Here is a 13,688-nt window from a genome sequence, read left to right as displayed (position 1 = left end):
CTTCATATATAGGACGAATATGCTCTTGTACATGCGGGTGTAATGGGGGTGGATGTGGCTCAGGCTCCGTTCCGAGAGCTGTAGCCTGCTGCCAATTGCACCAGCTGTCGACTCCCTCCGGGCAGTTTTCATGTCGCGGATTTTCGTCTGTAGACTGCAGATGATGGAATGTGGCCATTATAGCCTTTTTCATGTCCTCCACGCTGTTAATATTTCTCCGTATTGCCAATCCGTAATAAGTAGCAAGTTTCTTCAAGAAAACCTCGGTCAATTTTTCTTTGCCACTTAGTTTCTCCTTTTTCCTGATATTTCGCAGGCGAGTCCCCATTCTTTTCTGAACGTGGCAAATACATTCGCTCTTGCAAGCTGGAAACTCATCGCCGTAAGGATTGAGTTTCAGGATTGCATTGAAAGTTTTGGAATCACCATCACCAATGTAATTTCCATATTTCACTCCATAGAGTTCTTCTGATCTCGAAAACATCTCTTTGATTGATTCTACCTCTATGCTTCCCGAAGAGCCATGGTGATTTTGTGCACAGTTTTCTTCATCATGTTCTTCTTTCCACTCTTGATATTCTACTGTATTTTGAGGCTTATTTTTCCAATATGTACACGCTTGACAATAACTACTTTTTGCCATCATATCGACGACTTTTCCAGAATAATACCCTATGAGAGTTGTTACGCCAAACAACGATTTAAAGCCACGTTTTTTTCCAACTACCGTCACCAGATACTTTTAAATCCAGTAGTGGTCTCTCGCGTTGCTCATTTTCTGCCTTTTCCTCCTCTACAGCTTTTCTACAGCAAAATTCAAACACTTTCTTCGAAGCCACATGGATATGACTGTAAATTTTATTGTAACTTTCTTCAGCCAAACCGCTACCGATGTCCATATAATTACAGAATGTATTTAACCCCTGTCTACCTATGCCTAAGAGACGCATGACGAACACAATTCTACGATTGATTTTAAAACCAGTATTGATGAAGGGACCTGAATTTATTTCTCTTCGTCCACATCGGCAATTGACAAGAATCTTAAAACCAAGGCCTCTGATTCCAGTTTCTTCAAATTTTATGTTCTGCTTGCAACTCCCACAAGTAAGGATATCAGACAACGCCGTGAACACAGTGAAAAATTCAATGAAACGATAACAGTGTAACGGATTCACGCGAACGTTTTCACTCGTAGCAGTACTAAGTTTTTTCGCGCTAGCACTCGGACCCGCGGTTTCACTTGCATCTTTGCTAGTAAACTGATTCCCATGGAATGAGACCGAGTAAGCGGCACACATTTTGTCGACAGTATCCACTCCGCCTTTGGTTTCGTTGTTGTTAACTCCATACTTGTTCGAGGAGTTAGATTATGTAGTAGATCAATTTATTTTATCTACGATCACAATAACTTCTTAAAATTAATAACCAGAAATATGGTCTAGCAAAGTCCAAGTTCTGGTCAGGCGTCCAAATGCCTTCAGAAACCAAGATGTTCCCGTTGGCGTCCAAGTGCCTTCAGAAACCAAGATTGGTCTGGTTGGCGTCCAAGATGCCGTCCTCGAGGAAGACATCATGTCTCCCTCTTAGTGCCTCCTTGGAGGCGCCGATGTTTGGATTGGGCCTTGTCCTGCCCAATCCGGAATTTGTTTAGGTTTTGGATTATGCAACGCCCACAGCCTAGTTTGTTCATCTTGCAAATCAAGGTCTGCAGGACGTTGCACAATCCCTGGGTTAATTTATTACCCTACTTTGTAGTGACTGTCCTGGTCCTGATGGCAAGCACGTGAGGGTCTGCGATACATCAATTGCCGTTGAGGGTGGTCTAACCGGGGACCGTTTCCAGAGAAATCTGAAACCGGCATCCGGCCAGACCTAGTCCTTTGGAAATTGCATGCTGTCCGTGAAAAATTGTGACTTCCTCAAAAACGGCACTGTTCATTGTCGAGTGTAGCGGAAACCCTTCACGTGGCGGCAACAGTTGTAGACCAGTATAACCTGAGGCTTTTTGGTGTCGGGATCCATTTCGCTGTCGTCATGTAATGTTGAGAGTAATATTACAGATTTATTTTTCCGAGGTACATAGGGCACTAACATTTCGTCCTTTTGGAAACCAAAAAAAAAGAGCGGATTTAACAGTCATGCTTTTGTCTGCCTGGCGAAAATTGTTTTGGGATTTCAGATTTGTTTTTCTTCATTGTGTCTAAGACCGTTATTTTTTTTGTAAGCAAATAATCAGCAAGTGGTACACTTGTGTACCAATTATCGATAATCAAATTCCGCTTTGAGTTTTCTATCGGAGTGACTAGTCGCTTTACAATATCTGTTGGGGTATTAGAGGCCGCAAATGGTCCATCGAGTTGTTTTCCGCAATATATTTCTAGAATGGATGTGTAAAAACTTTTAGCATCACATAACGCAAAAATCTTCAGCCTGTATTTCGCTGGTTTACTAGGTATATATTGGATGAAGCTACAACGATCCTTAAATGGATGCAGCATCTCATCGATCGTAGTATATTCGCTCAAGTTGAATAATAACTTGCAGTTGTTGACAAAAGCTTGGAAGAAGTCACGAATTCCTACCAGTTTGTCAACTTTCCTCCTTTCGCTTCTGGTATTCTTGTCATCGAATCTCAGGCAGCGGATGATGAAGAGAAATTTCTTGTAACTCATGACAACTCTTGTTATTTGAATTCCGGTACCGTCACTGGAAAAGATCTCTTTCACATTTGCGTGGTGAGATTTGTTTATACCGATCAAATATAGTAGACCCAAGTATGCCATAAATTCATTCTTGTTGATGTTTTTACAGCCCCGATCTCTAGAGTACTGGTGATCAACTCTCAGCTGATCGATATGCATATTTGTGTGCTTCAAAATGTCGTCAATCATAGAGATGTCGATAATTTGGAAGAACGCATCCAGTTCATTCTCAATACCAAGAGCTCGATGAGTCAGGCCAGTGGGTACCGTGACTACGTTTATCCCCTTAGTTTTTCCAGAAACACGGTATGTTTGCTTACGCCATTTTGTTGATTTATTTCTTCCAATGAAAAATTCTTCCATGATTTCCTCCTCTTCTTCAGATTCGTCTGAAGTGTTGCTTGATTTCTTCTTCCGAAAACTCGCTGTCACTCGAGGGAAAGTAAATCTCATCATCTTGCTCTGGCTCACCGAATAAATCTTGAGCGATTTTTTCTCACTCATTTTGTGTAAGCGGCCTACAAGCCATAATGGGGCACGTCTAAAATGAAAAAATACATTTAGCTATAAAGGAAACGATATAAATGAGGAAGATATCAGAAAAAAGTAGTTTATTTAATATACTTACACTTGAAGGCGCGTGTCGTAAAATTTACGCTCAACGAAAATTGCTCGGATAGCAAGCACTTGTGCGCACACGCGATACGTCTGTAATATTTGAGATACTAACAGTCAAATAGCTGAGAGCTCGATACTCGCGACTAAGTGGTAAAAGTGGGGGAAGCGATTAGGCACTCCTGTCGTAAATTTTACGACAGCGCGCTCGTTGGAAGGTTAAAAACAAAAACTTGTTAAAAATTTATCTGTCTGAATTTAATGTATAAAAACGACGTTACTTTCCGGTCTTCCTAATACAACGACATAATATTTTTTCGGATGCTGGTCTCGATCGACCGAAGATAAAATCTTCATAGGTTCCGCGTAGTCGATGCTCGTGTGCGAAAACGGAGCGGAAGGCGTGACACAGGGGCGGGGAATGTTCCTCATCAGCTATTGAGCGGTCCGCGCGCGCTCGCAAACGCATTGAACGCATTTATGTATGTGTGCCTTTACACTGGTACGTGCTGAAAGGATCCAGTAATTTTGACATATAATTCGAAGGGTCTACTGGGAGTCTCCATGAAGGGCGGTTTTGTGAGCCTTATCGATTAATAGATTGGAAATTCGATGTGTCGGTAAGATTATTGGATGGCGTTCGTTGTAACTCAGCGGGGAATGATGAAGCGAGAAAGGGATGAAGCGCCAATAAAGGACTGGATTTGGGTATGGCAGAATTATTCTTGGAGCTCGATAGCAGATAAGAGTTCTGTGTTTAAAGTTGAATTAGTTCGGAGATTTCTTAAATTGTTAATTGTTGGATTTATGGGGCTTCACAAAATTAACAACACTCTCTGATAAACAGTTCAATATATACAGGGTGTCCCAAAGATGTTGCGGGTCCTTAAAGGGGGTGATTCGGGGGATGATTGCAAACAACTTTTTCCTTTGTGAAAATGCTCTCCGGGGTTTCGTTAACGAGATATTAACAAAAAGCACCGACCAATCAGATCGCGCGCTTTCCGCCCGAGCTCCCATGCTAGCATGGCTACGCGCCGTGCTAGCGTGGCTACGCGCCGCGCTGCGACTTGTGAACAAGCAACTCGGCATGCAACGAGGAAAATTGCGTAGAATGGCAAATGAAAAAGGCGTAGCAAATAAAATCGAACACGTTGTCATGGTTTGTTTGTTATTTAAAGTGAATGATGAATAAAGGATAAATAGATGAAAATCACGTGTAACGTAAAAAGACGAATACACATTTTTTTTAGAGGATTCGAAAATAATAGTTATTTGAAGTGGGAGGATATGGAATACGTAAAATTCCTTGTGTCAATAACGTATCCACGAAAAGGAAATTAACGAAAAGTGATCGTAGTTCGTTATTGTGATATAAATCCGTAATTTAATAACGACCAGCACTGTTACTGATAACGAATAAGTCTGTTTAAAAAGCCCGGATAAATATTTTCGTACGAGAATTTTAAGAATTATTGCCGGAAACAAGCCATAGCTTGCGTTAAATTTAAAAATGAATGATTACCAATAAACTGACTAAAACTCACCCTTGTCGAAAATGCACCTGTAACTTGAAAACTTGTGTCACTGGGTCACTGAACCGATCCTGGTCATCGATGGACGAGCCCAGTGCACAGCTGATCCCAGGTATACGACACTACCCAAAGTTAAGGGTCGCAATGTCAGGTGCGTCCAGGTCAACGTATCGAATATTCACTTCACTGCACGGCTACTAACACTGATCACTTTATTTTTTTGTCGTGAAACGTATTGTTCTTACGTTTTAAAAATTGGTGGCCCCGAAAGGGGCCGATTGTTATTAATGAAAGTATTGCTCCACATGACGGCCGTCATTATCCACACATGCTTGAGCGCGGAGAATTAATTGTCTTTGGACGCTGTTTGAGATTGAAGTGAACTGTAGAGATTTTCATTGAGATGCCGGTTATGAGAGGGTTCGCGAAAAATGACTATGGTGCAAAGTTAATTAAACAAGGTCTTTATTAACAACATTGTCCCGTTTGTGAAATACATAATTAATGAGCGGTACGTTAAGTAAGAGTTTTACACGAGCGGTTATGAGAAATGGCGATATTATTGATCGCCATTTCTGAGCGCGAGTGAGAATGAGAATCAACCGTTTATTACGAGTTTAAAACTCATAATACCCTTGCAATTATATTAATTGCAAGGGGTTTATGAGCGTGAGCCTTGATAATTTGTTGTGAATTAATTACATTGACCACAGTAGATTATGTGCGGCACAAAAGAACAAAGGAAACTACGATTGAGAAACAGAGCACACTTGTCGCGTTTGAGATTACGAACAAGACAGACTTAATGGCCGCGCTCGTGGTCACCACGAGGTTTCGACCGGCCGGTAGCGAGATCGTTGCGCGCGCAGGTGGGCCAGCTATCCTGCTCGCGCACAAAGTGTGCCCGAGAGGTGCTGCCAATGAGCGTCGTGGTGGCCACGGCATGAGCGAAACATTGAAAGGAAACAAGGCACGTGCGTGTTGCTAAAAATGAGAGTTAATTCTCGAACATTCCGCCCGCCATCAGCCACTTGTGGCTGATGATTCCGCTGTTGGTAGGATGGCCAGCTTCGCAATCGGTCTGGTGAGTGTGGTGGTCGCGGTCTTCAGGGTGACCACCCTGGTGAGTCCGTCCTTCCCTGGATGTATTGGGTTGTTCGGAAAGTCATTTCGTTTTTTTTGGGGAACATGAAAGACAGTTTTCGTATAATGAATAAATATTTTATTAAATTATATATTGGCCATTCTGGTCCAACACCTTTTGCCATCTTTCTGGCAGTAACATAATTCCCCTCTCATAAAAGTTTTGGTCCTTGCTGGCAAAAAACTGGTTCAGGTGGTTTTTGACATCTTCATTTGAGGTAAAGGTTTTGCCATCCAAAAAATTTTGCAGGGACCGGAACAAATAGTAGTCGGAAGGCGCCAGATCTGGAGAATATGGTGGATGTTGCAGTACGTCCCATTCAAGCTGTAAAAGTTTTTGGCGAGTGACCAAACTTGTGTGAGGTCTCGCATTATCCTGGTGGAACACTACACCCTTCCTGTTGATTAATTCGGGCCTCTTCTCTTTAAGTGAATCATTCAATTTGTCCAGCTGATGACAATAGACTTCTGAATTAATCGTTGTATTGTCCGGCAAAAGCTCAAAAAAAACGATTCCTTTGACATCCCACCAAACGGAGAGCATCACCTTTTTTTGGTGAATGTTGGCTTTTGACACGCTTTGAGCCGGTTCATCTTTTCTGCTCCATGACCTCTTGCGTTTAACATTGTTGTATACAACCCATTTTTCGTCCCCAGTAATAATCCGCTTCAAAAATGGATCATTTTCTTGACGTTTGAGGAGCGAATCACACGCGTCAACGCGACGACACAAATTTCGCTCCGTAAGGACATGGGGCACCCACACATCGAGCTTCGAGGTTAAGTCCATGCCTTTCAAATGGCCATAAACAGTTGAATTCGACAAATTTAACCTCTCACCGATCTCTCGTGTGGTTATTCGCCGATTTGCATCAACTAATGCCTTTATCGCATCTTTGTCAGCTTCGACCGGCCTTCCAGACCGTGGTGCATCTTCGACATCAAAATTGCCGGATCGAAATTTTGCAAACCAGTTCTGGCACTGGCGTACTGTTAACACGCCTTCTCCATACACATCCGTCAATTTTTTTTCTCGCTTGGACAGCATTTTTACCTTTTCTGAAGTAAAAAAGTAAAATATGACGAAAATGCTGCTTATTGCTCTCCATATTTAAAAGGGCACCAACCAAAAACTACTGTGTAGAATTAATAGAACTTTTTCACACACAAGCCTTGCAATATCAGCTCTCAAGACATATAATGGTTATGCGGCTTAAGTGTGAAGTTGGTTTCGAAAAAACGTAATTAAGTCCTCTGACGGGAAAAAACGAAATGACTTTCCGAACAACCCAATAGTTCCAGAACTCGTGCAAGAGGCCACTTGCAAGGTGGAAACCTCTCGTCGGTGATGAGAACCAGTGATCCAACCTTGATGGCATTGGATGGGTGATGCCATTTTGAGATGGCTTGTTGCCGCTGCAAGTAATGAGATGACCATTGAGCCCAGAACCGTTGAACCCGTTGTTGAATGAGCTGCCACATTGCCCTTGGTGGAAGTGAGACGTCCTTCAACGAAGGTTCAGGCAATGTTGAGAGAGCAGTGCCGATGAGAAAATGAGCAGGCGTGAGCGGTGAGAGATCTTCAGGATCATCGCTGAGTGGTTCGAGGGGTCGTGAGTTGAGAATTGCTTCTACCTGGGTCAGAAGCGTGCTGTACTCTTCGAAGGTGAGGAGGGTATCACTCACGGTACGCCTGAGATGGAACTTGAGAGACTTCACGACAGCTTCCCATTTTCCACCCATGTGCGGTGCTGCAGGTGGATTGAAGCACCATTCTGTCCTGTCGTTGACAAATAAATGAGTGAGGTGAGAATGTGATTTTGATCCCTGAGTGAACATTGCCTTGAGACATGAGTCTGCTCCGGTGAAATTGGTGCCACAGTCAGTGTAAACCTTCTGTGGGATTCCTCGCCTAGATGAGAATCGCCTGTACGTTGCTATGAAGCCTTCGGTTGAGTAGTCTGACACCAGCTCTAGATGAACAGCTGATGTGGTGAGACAAACGAAGACGCAGATCCATCCCTTCGATGTTTTGGCGCCTCGTCCTTTCCAAGTTTTGAGAGTGAGTGGACCGGCATAGTCCATGCCGGTATGAGTGAATGGCGATGACGGTGTGACTCGAGAAAGAGGTAGTTGGCCCATCAGTTGATGGGCACGGATCCCCCTTTGGCGAGCACACGTCAAACACCGCAGAATATGAGCCTTGACTGGAGCTCTTCCTCCGATGATCCAGTAGGTTTGTCGAATGTAGGCGAGTGTGAGTTGAGTTCCACCATGAAGAGTTTGTTTGTGAGCGTGATCTATAATCAATTCAGACAAACGTGAGTGGCGAGGCAAAATAGCGGGATGTTTACCCTCGTAGCGGAGCTGAGAGTTTTCCAATCGTCCGCCGACTCTGATGATTCCCTTATCATCAATGAAGGCAGTCAGGTGACTGAAGGCATGAGATGAAGGCAGCGATGAGTGTGAGGTGAGCATCTTCATTTCATGAGCGAAGTAGATGGTCTGAGTTGCCCTGATCCAGAATTTCTGAGCATCTTCCAGATCACTCGGCGAATGTGAGGTATAGGCTGGTGAGCAGTGGACCCCTTTTAATTTTGCTATAAATCTGAAACAAATAGCAGTGATGGTGAGAAGTTTCTTGAGCGTTGAGTATTTGTGAATGAGATCCCACTGATACTCGATCTTTTGGGAGATGAGCGCAGTAGGAATACTTGGACGCGCTTCTAGTGCACATGAGGCGTCCTTGAGCTTCGGTTGTGATGGCCATGAGTCCTGGGGTTGAGTAAGCCATGGTGGTCCCGTCCACCATAGCTGATGATGTTCAAGCTGAGCAGTTGAAAGGCCTCGTGATGCGCAGTCAGCTGGATTCGATGTTCCAGACACATACCCCCAATGTGCCTCAGGTGTGAGTTCTTGTATCGCCAATACTCTGTTTCTCACATAATCCTTCCAGCGTGATGCGTGAGATTTGATCCATATGAGTGTGACTTGAGAATCCGTCCACAAGTGAGTTGTAGCAATGTTGAGATTGAGCTTCGCTTGAACATAGCTTGCCAGCCTTGCAAGCATAAGAGCTGCTGTGAGCTCCAGTCTCGGGATAGTGAGTTTCTTGAGAGGTGCGACCTTCGTCTTGGCGCACACCTGTGACGTCACCTTGAGATTTGTGGACGGTGAGAAGACCGTGATGTAGATCACGGCTGCCATGGCGAGCTGAGATGCATCAGAGAAACCGTGTATTTCCACCACTGAGTCTTGACAGGTGTTGAACCAGCGTGGAATTGAGAGTCTGGCCAGACTTGTGAGATCTTCTCTGAGGATGAGCCATCGTTCTGTGATGTGGGATGGTAGTGATTCATCCCAGTTGAGTTTGTGCAGCCATAATTCTTGCAATAAAATCTTACAGCGAATTATGACCGGTGAGAGGAAACCAAGTGGATCAAATATCTGTGCTACTTGAGATAGTATGAGGCGTTTACTTATCTTGGTTGGGGGTGAGAATGAGTCCTCCTTCGATGAGAATGTAAATGTATCCTTGAGAAAATTCCATTGCATTCCGAGTATTTTGGTTTTGCAGTCGTCCAATGAGAGTGATGAGCCTTGAGCATGAGCTTCAGGTGAGATGGCTTCGAGTAGCGCGGGGCAGTTTGAATGCCACTTAGCAAGTGGGAAACCGCCCGCGTTGCACAGACCTTGAAGCTGATGAGCGAGTTTCTTGAGATCTTCTGGTGAATCTGCTCCTCCAAAGATGTCGTCGACATATCTGGCATGAGTGATCGATGGTACGGCCAGAGGATAATGATGACCTTCATCCTCAGCTAATTGCAGCAATGTTCTGACCGCAAGATACGGTGCTGCCTTGGTACCGTAGGTGACCGTAGTGAGCTGAAATTGAGTCTCTTGCAGGTCCTTATCCACCCACAATATTCTTTGCAGATCCCAGTCGTCTTCATGCACTCTGATTTGCCGATACATTTTGGTAATATCGGTTGAGAATGTGTATCTGTGCTGACGAATCCATAGGAGCACGTCAGTGATGTTGAGCAGTAGGTTTTCACCAGTGTGCATGATGTCGTTGAGAGAATATCCAGAAGATGTTGAGCTTGAGCCATTGAAGACAACTCTCAGCTTCGTAGTCGTGCTGTCTGGTTTCAAAACACCATGATGAGGCAGATAGAAAGTTGTTGAGTGTTGAGATGAGCGCGATGATGCTCTCTTCATGTGCTGCAGATTCTCGTATTCCTCCATAAACTCTTGATAGAGGTGAAGATCTTCTTCATTCCTCTTGAGCTTGCGTAGAGTACGATTCAAACAAGCATGAGCGATGTTGTACGAGTTTCCCAACATGGTTGAAGGCAGTTTGAGAGGGATGCGCACGATGTATCGCCCATCCGGATCCCGCAAGTGAGTTGTTCTGAAGTGATCCTCACACTCTTGCTCTTTAGGGGTGCGTTGAGATTGGTTGGTGATTGGAACCTCTTCCTGTGTCCAGAATTTCGTCAAGAGATGTTGGAGAGACGATTCTTCTTCTTCTTGAGTTGAAACCTGGTGAGATGTGAGCGCTCGAGTTGATGCTGAGCCCACTGGTCCAATAACCAACCAACCAAAGATTGAGAGTTGAGCGATAGGCGTTGATGGTAAACCCTTGATGAGATTGGGCTTGATGACATGCCCGTAGGAATCTGCACCGATGATCACGTCGATTGAGCGAGGCACCATGAAGTCTGGGTCAGCGAGCTTGAGATTTTTGAGATGAGGCCATTCTTGTTGATCCACGTTGGTTGATGGCAAGATGGTCGTCAATGTTGGAAGAACGTGAGCTCTGAGTCTCACTGATGCGTTGCTGTAGTTGGAATGCAACGTCAATGACACAATGCCTCGAGTAGTTGTTGATTTTCTGCCACCAATGCCAATGATCGACATTGACGAGTGTGAGCGTAGAAGATTGAGCTGCTTGATGAGATCTTCCCTAACAAAGGAGACCTCTGACCCAGAATCAATTAAAATTCTTACTTGATGTTTTGCCACCGTTGAGATGACGTGAGCGGCTGCCGTTGCCAGCAGCGTGAGCGATGGATGAGCCTGGATTGAGCGTGAGTGTGTTGTTGAGTGGACGACTGCACCTAGTTCTCAATTGCTGCGAGCGGAGGGTTGAGCGGTGGTTGTGCGGTGGAGCATCGAGTGATGATGCCCCTTGCACTGCTTGCAGCGTTGGGCTGAGCGGCAATTTCTTGTGGAATGACGCCCGCAGCAATTTGAGCAGAGCACCAGATGCTCCACTGCCTTCCATCGGTCGTTAATGCTCATTTCCCGGAACCTTGAGCACATGACGATGAAGTGGTCGCCGTGGCATATGTCACACGGATACCTCCCGGGATCTTGAGCGGTGTAGGCGTTGTCGATATTGGTGGCGCGATGAGCAGGAGCGGTTGAGGCATGGGCGGTGGCAGCATGAGCGGTGGTTTTGAGAGGTGGCTTCGTTGCCACGGGCTGATCCTTCGCTGCCGCGGCTTGGCCCAAGCCTTCGAGCGCTGTTACCCGCGCCGCCACGAAATCTCGTACTCTTGTGAGCGGTGGGAAGTCGTTGCTCGACCCGATCTCGTGCTCCCACGCCTCCCGTGTGGTCCTGTCCATGTTTCTGACAAGGCAATGGACCAGGACGGCGTCTCCGATGTCTGAGACTCCCAGTGCGGCGAGGGAGGTGGCCACATCATGAATCGTGGCTGAGAGGCTGCTGAGTGATGTTGCGTTTCGTGGCGGCACGGGTGTGAGGAGTTGGAGTTTGTCCAGCTGGGAAGTGATCAGCAACCTCTTGTTGGAATATCGGGCAGTGAGTGTGTTCCACGATGGGATGAAGGATTTCCCGACGAGTGGAAGGTTGCTGATCAGTCGGGCTGGTTCTCCTTTGAGCGCCGATCGTAGGTAGTGAAGGCGCTCAATGTCGTTGAGCGCCCCATTGTCGAGGATGAGCGATGTGAACATATCCCTGAAGGTGGGCCACTCGTTGAAGCTCCCCGAGAACTCCGGGAGGGTTATCTCTGGGAGCTTCGGCGTTGATCTTTGAGCGGTCGGTTGAGCGGGCTTTGTCGGCTCCTGCATCGCCTTGAGTTTTCCTGCTGCCCTGCGGATGTCAAATACGATGGCCGCCTCGACGCCAAAGTGTTCCGCGGCGAAATATTCGTGATCGAGGTGAGCGGCAGGCCAGGTGGACTCCAGGTAGGCATGATCCTTCATGAAGGCCTTGTGGACCTCGTCCACCTGGTTCATGAACGCAGCCATCTCCTGCGGTGATGTCTCGGAGGCTGTGAGCGGTAGCTGCCCCTGAATCCGCATTAGAATCTGAGTCCGACAGAGCTGGCTATGGAATTTACATAGCAGCTCTGTCGGAATTGGCGTAGCAGATTGGGACCTGGTGCGCGGCGGATTTTGAGCGGCAGGCACCTCCAGTGAGAGGTGAGAGGCTGTTGGTGAGACGGGCGCAGCGGGGGCAGGTGATGTAGGCCGCGAGGTTGACTCCTCCTCCTTCTTCGTGCACTTCGCCTTGTCGCACATGTCGACGCACTTCACTTTGCACGTGAGGTTGAGTTGGTGAACACTGAGTGTCACTGGGCGGGATGAGCGTCACTGTTGAGGTTGAGTGTCACTGTGAACGTTGAGTGTCACTGGTTGAGAGTGAGAGTCACTAGTGAGTTTGAGCGTCACTGCACTGGTTGAGCGACACTGCGCGACCGTTGGGGCGTGGGCATTGTTCACAACGAACACGCGCACACAAGGTGAATTGAAGTTCACGAGCGTTATGTTAAGAGAAAACCACAATGGTTTATGAATTCACTTCACCCTTTGCACCATATCATATCGCGATCCGGCTCGAAGGACCAAAAATGTTTGAGATTGAAGTGAACTGTAGAGATTTTCATTGAGATGCCGGTTATGAGAGGGTTCGCGAAAAATGACTATGGTGCAAAGTTAATTAAACAAGGTCTTTATTAACAACATTGTCCCGTTTGTGAAATACATAATTAATGAGCGGTACGTTAAGTAAGAGTTTTACACGAGCGGTTATGAGAAATGGCGATATTATTGATCGCCATTTCTGAGCGCGAGTGAGAATGAGAATCAACCGTTTATTACGAGTTTAAAACTCATAATACCCTTGCAATTATATTAATTGCAAGGGGTTTATGAGCGTGAGCCTTGATAATTTGTTGTGAATTAATTACATTGACCACAGTAGATTATGTGCGGCACAAAAGAACAAAGGAAACTACGATTGAAAAACAGAGCACACTTGTCGCGTTTGAGATTACGAACAAGACAGGCTTAATGGCCGCGCTCGTGGTCACCACGAGGTTTCGACCGGCCGGTAGCGAGATCGTTGCGCGCGCAGGTGGGCCAGCTATCCTGCTCGCGCACAAAGTGTGCCCGAGAGGTGCTGCCAATGAGCGTCGTGGTGGCCACGGCATGAGCGAAGCATTGAAAGGAAACAAGGCACGTGCGTGTTGCTAAAAATGAGAGTTAATTCTCGAACAGACGCCCTGTAATGTTTGCGGCGTTATTTTTTCCACCGCTGCGTGGATAAGCGCAATTGCTTCTTGAGGGGTGTCCACCGGTTGACGGTACACTTCATTCTGAAATGATTGTTGTACAACAAATACAAAACGTAAGTAAAAAAAAAATTATCTACCATAGG

At 45.8% G+C, this 13,688-nt stretch overlaps 1 protein-coding gene across 1 annotated transcript; it reads right to left on the bottom strand.

The window, feature by feature from the left end:
- Positions 1-6,080: 6,080 nt before the first annotated feature.
- On the bottom strand, positions 6,081-13,472 carry LOC122403769. The gene is made up of 3 exons (XM_043407500.1): positions 13,219-13,472; positions 7,276-12,718; positions 6,081-7,057 (listed from the first exon to the last, which is right to left on the bottom strand). Exons 2-3 carry the CDS (start codon positions 10,919-10,921, stop codon positions 6,081-6,083), a joined length of 4,623 nt encoding a protein of 1,540 aa, XP_043263435.1. The 5' UTR covers positions 10,922-12,718; positions 13,219-13,472.
- Between the last annotated feature and the right edge of the window lie 216 nt (positions 13,473-13,688).

The sequence above is a fragment of the Colletes gigas genome, unplaced genomic scaffold (assembly GCF_013123115.1).
Source record: "Colletes gigas isolate AHSC1104 unplaced genomic scaffold, ASM1312311v1 Colletes_gigas_Sc00073, whole genome shotgun sequence".
NCBI classification, from domain to species: Eukaryota; Metazoa; Arthropoda; class Insecta; order Hymenoptera; family Colletidae; genus Colletes; species Colletes gigas.
This window is presented reverse-complemented; position numbering and strand designations above follow the sequence as displayed.